The sequence below is a fragment of the Idiotropiscis lumnitzeri genome, chromosome 2 (assembly GCF_059441095.1).
Source record: "Idiotropiscis lumnitzeri isolate Australia: NSW breed Sydney's pygmy pipehorse chromosome 2, RoL_Ilum_1.0, whole genome shotgun sequence".
Taxonomy (NCBI): Eukaryota; Metazoa; Chordata; class Actinopteri; order Syngnathiformes; family Syngnathidae; genus Idiotropiscis; species Idiotropiscis lumnitzeri.
The window spans coordinates 11,071,285-11,076,063 of record NC_142392.1 but is presented as its reverse complement, the minus strand read 5'-3'; the positions used below and the strand labels follow the sequence as shown (position 1 = coordinate 11,076,063).

General features: G+C 39.8%; 1 protein-coding gene across 1 annotated transcript; it reads left to right on the top strand.

Moving 5' to 3' along the window:
• The first annotated feature begins 1,061 nt into the window (after window positions 1–1,061).
• Window positions 1,062–4,192, top strand: LOC148341675 (uncharacterized). The gene is made up of 2 exons (XM_088287099.1): window positions 1,062–1,438; window positions 3,122–4,192. Exons 1-2 carry the CDS (start codon window positions 1,315–1,317, stop codon window positions 4,180–4,182), a joined length of 1,185 nt encoding a protein of 394 aa, XP_088143225.1. The 5' UTR covers window positions 1,062–1,314; the 3' UTR covers window positions 4,183–4,192.
• Window positions 4,193–4,779: the final 587 nt, after the last annotated feature.

Sequence of the window (4,779 nt, the reverse complement as noted above, 5' to 3'; positions counted from 1 at the left end):
CAAAAGGGAACTGCCCTCAGTTTTACCCGATGAGAGCGGAGTTGTGCATGGCGGACGGCCTCCTGCTGAGGACGGACAGGATTGTAGTTCCACAAGCTATGCACAAGGACATGCTTCAGCGTCTTCACGAAGGACACCTGGGAGTGGAGAAATGTCAGAGAAGAGCACGAGAAGCCATCTACTGGCCGGGCATTAACAAAGACATAGAAGAAATGATTTAAAAATGCCAAGTTTGCCAAAAACATCAACACAAACAAGTCAAAGATCCAATGCTGGTAGCTGACCTTCCCACAACTCCCTGGCAGAAGGTAGGCACTGATTTGTTTCATATAAGAGAACATTATCAGATTCCCAAGCGTGAAAAAATCCTGAGTGACATGGCAGGTGCTAAGTATTTCAAATTAGATGCATCGCATGGATTTTGGTATTCATAAATGTGTTTGGTTTGCTTTTGTGAATAAAGATTTTACAAAAAACGTATGAGTAAATATTTATCATCTCATCAATATTTGCACAACAGAGTACTGAGTTTCGAGATCCTCACAATAATAATTCTCAAAATTATATTATCAATTTAGCTTAGTTAAGGGATATTTTATTGACAATCTAACATCACGATACAAAGACAGAAAAAAAAAATTGGTGGTGGGGGGGAGCGAATCTTTTTCTTCTTGGTAGGGGCGGGCGTGAAATAATTGAGAAGCACTACTAGTATATGCAGACATTATATTCATACAATCTTGCAGCCCGAGTGAACCGCAGCATCGGTCAGAGAATCGTAAACGTCCCACTGCTGGAGCAGCAGCGGCTTCTCTGGGCATAGGCGGAAGTGACGCGTGAGATGACTCACCAATGTGGCGTGAATTTAGTTATTTTGTTAATTTTTTTAATCAACCGAAATAAAATATTATATAAAAAATATATATATTAAAATAGAACAGCCAGTTGTAAAAACAAACATAGAAGCAAAGAAATATATTTGAAAAATACGCGCTTAAAGCATGACGTCATTAGCAAGCGCGCAGCTTCCGCAAGACATCGACCACATCCACCGACCCGTCCACACCGGAACAAAAACAGCCACCGCTAAATTCTTCTGATTTCGTGTGGAACTGACTGTAATTTCCTCATAGGATGTCCAGTGCTACTCTAAAGGACTACGACATAATTCATTAAGTCTTTGTGTCCGATAACCTCATCTTCGCGCGTTGATGCTTTTCGGCGTAGTTAGCTTAGCTTGTTAGCTAGCTAGCCGCTAACGACTCATCGCCAAGCAGAGATCAAGTGCAGATTTTTTGGAATTATCATTTGAAAATGTGTGCAAAAACGACACCCAAGTACGAAGAGGAACTTTGTGGAATAAAAGAAGAGAACGAGCAACATCTTCAACTGCTGGGCGAAGGTTGCAAGCAGCTTCGTGTTGTGCAACACAAAGCAGGTTTGTACACGTCTAACTCTCATTTGCTTTGTATAGAACGACTTTCTATCGTTAGAAATATGCATCACACGTTCAAGGATATTGTCGTTTTATTTTTAAATATTGCCTTTTACTTGTCGGTTTGCTGAACATTTGTTGATGCCAAATGAAATCAGTGCAGAAAATAAATGCCAAAGAATAACCAATAGTGGGGGGTGAACTCCATGTTTTCCCAGTATAAAATTTGAACTGATTATTTAACATTTTACATTTTCTGTTTTTTATATCTTGTTCAAGCAATTCCTTACGGAAGGAATTCTGCTTGAATCTAAAATATGTGTACACTGCGGCGAAAACATTAATGGCGGTTGATCAATTTTAGTGGATAAAACACAAAATATTACGTTTTTTAAAAAAAAAAATCAAGTACGTATTGGTTTTATTTGTTTATTTATTAACTTTGTACTGGCTTGGTCGGGTGAGAGTCAATGAACCTCCGGTGGCTCTGCACTGTTTTGTGCACATGTGCGTAGTTTCACCCCATCCAAACATTTAAAATACATTGAATGCCTCCATCCAGGGTTGCACGGATCGCATCAGTGAACAAGCGCATGCTGCAAGGAATGCATCTGCATCTTTGGCTTACTATGGGCTTAAAAAGGGAGAACGTCACAACCCCCTTTTCCACCAACAAGTCCAGGAACATTTAGTTCCTGGTAATAAAGTTCCTGTGGCCCAGGTGGTTTGCATCTCATAGTTCCTGGTAATTTATCCAAATCACAATGATGATGTATCAGTGGGAGGTCTTGTGTTACTTTGTTACTCATTACTGACACCCTCTGGCTGTTATACATCATTGCGGTTACAAAATAATTCAGTGAACTCATATTATGGTGTATCTTAGTCTAATTTTAATACATATTGGATAACTTTAAAATATACAGTCATTATTCAAATATGTCAACATGAAAGTCAGAGTGAAAGTGTTGTTGCTTAATGCTTATGTGTAAGAACTTTTACTCTTCAAACGTAATTTTGTTTTAAAATTTATTTCAAAACAGAAATTTTATAAAAATAAAAAGGGTAATGTCGGAACTTACTCGCAGGATAAATATCATTTTGGGTAAAAAAAAACCAAACGTAAATCATACAATAAATAGCGACTCTGATTCCAGGGCCCCTTTAATTCTTTTAGGGATCCGGATTATAATGGAAGCAAAAAGTACCCACAATGAAACTATCTCTCAATGCAAAATGAAAAACTTGTAAACATATTTCACTTGAACGATTCCTATTTTATCAATGACATTATGTTGCGATGGCCCCCAGTGGCCCCCATCAATATGTTAGGGTCCCACAACAGGTGTTCCATCACACCCACACAATAGCCTGTGTGTGCTAACTTCATCTCGCTTCCAGAAACGTCTGTGACTATGTCAGGAATGAAATTGGGCATCAGCCGCAACGTGCTTCCATTTTAAATGCTCGTTTATCACTGTTGTGCTGCTAAAGGGAGGTTTACATCGTAGGACGTGATTTTGTGAAATGTCCCCATGGTCCGGTCCAAATCGGAGTCGCACGCATTGCTCCGTATGCGGCAGGCACAAGTCAAGGTAGCACGCTAGAAACAATATAAGACAAAGTCGCCGCATGAGCTTTGACTTGACCAAAAAAAATGTGTGTTTGTCTTTTTGCTTTCTGCAGACGTCTGTGAAAACGATCTCCGTTCTGTGAAAGAGGAGCCAGACTTGACTCACATCAAAAAGGAGGAGGACGAGGAGGAGATCAACAAGTCACCAGTGAACGTTCTCCCGATAAAGACTGAAGATGAAAACAAGGATGAGAGTAAGGACAACAGAGGGGCGGAGCCTACAAGCAGCAGCTCAAGTCATCACGTGACAACAGAAGGTGATGAAGACCACTGGGGCCCATCACAAGCACATAATGAGGACACATCAGACGCTCATGACGATGATGATGATGATGATGATGATGGGCAAGCTAAAGGTGAAAGGGCATGTCACACTGACTCATTCACTGCAAAGCTGTCTTTAAAACCGCACACAAGAACACACAGTGGTGAAAAACCTTTTTCTTGCTCAGTTTGTGGGAAATGCTTCTCTCGAAAGTCTTTAGTAAGGCACCCAAGAACGCACAATGGAGAAAAACCTTTCTCTTGCTCAGTGTGTGGCAAAAGCTTTTCTTTCAAGTCATATTTAATAAAACACACAACAATACACAGTGGAGAAAAACCTTTTTCTTGCTCAGTTTGTGGCAAGAGTTTCTCTCAAAAGTCGCATTTAACAACCCACGCAAGAACACACAGTGGAGAAAAACCCTTTTCCTGCTCAGTTTGTGGAAAATGCTTCTCTCAAAAGGGAACTTTAACAGAACACACAAGAACACACAGAGGTGAAAAACCCTTTTCCTGCTCAGTTTGTGGTAGACGCTTCTCTGCAAAGTCACATTTAACTTGTCACACAAGAACACACACTGGCGAAAACCCTTTTTCTTGCTCAGTTTGTGGTAAAAGCTTCTCTCAAAATTCAAGTTTAACAATCCACACAAGAACGCACAGTGGAGAAAAACCTTTTTCCTGCTTAGTTTGTGCCAAGAGGTTCTCTCGAAAGTCGTATTTACGAAGCCACACAAGAACACACAGTGGAGACAAGCCATTCAGTTGCAGTGTTTGTGCTAAAAAATTCTTCACTAAACGTAGTGCTGAGAGACACAATTGTTCTGGTGAGAATTGCAGCGATCCTTGAAGCTTAAAAAAAAGACAACAAAAAACTCAAGGAACTGACTCTTTGTGGTAAGATGTAAATGTGATTTTGAATAAAATATTATATATTGAATTTTGCAAAGCTCTTTTATTGACTTTAAGCCAATGTGATTCGTGCCAGAAGAACCATTGTGTGTGAGTGATGATGATTTTTTCGTGTGTTTACATCAAACATGTAAAGGAAATAAATTGCCTTTGCCTGGAACAACATTTTTTAACATTATGTTTTGCAGTTGTCTTTTTAATCGTACCTAATGGAAAAGGTGTGAGAAGAAACGGTGCTGATGATATCGGTGCCTTCCACAATCATCAATAAAATCACTTGTTCCACTTGCTCAACTGGCCTTCATTACGCTGTGTGAAAAGGTGAAAAACAGAACTAGAAGTTGAACTATAAAAAGAACCAGAAAGAGAAACGCAAATCGTCTCAGTTTCTCTCAAAGGTTTTGGAATGTCAGGAGTTGGCAACTTGATGGCGACTGGAGTCAGCGCTGGTTTTCTCGCTGTGTTTGGCTGGCTCGTATATGTATGGTCTATTGAACAAAACTCCAACTCTTCAAATATCCCCTCACATAGATTT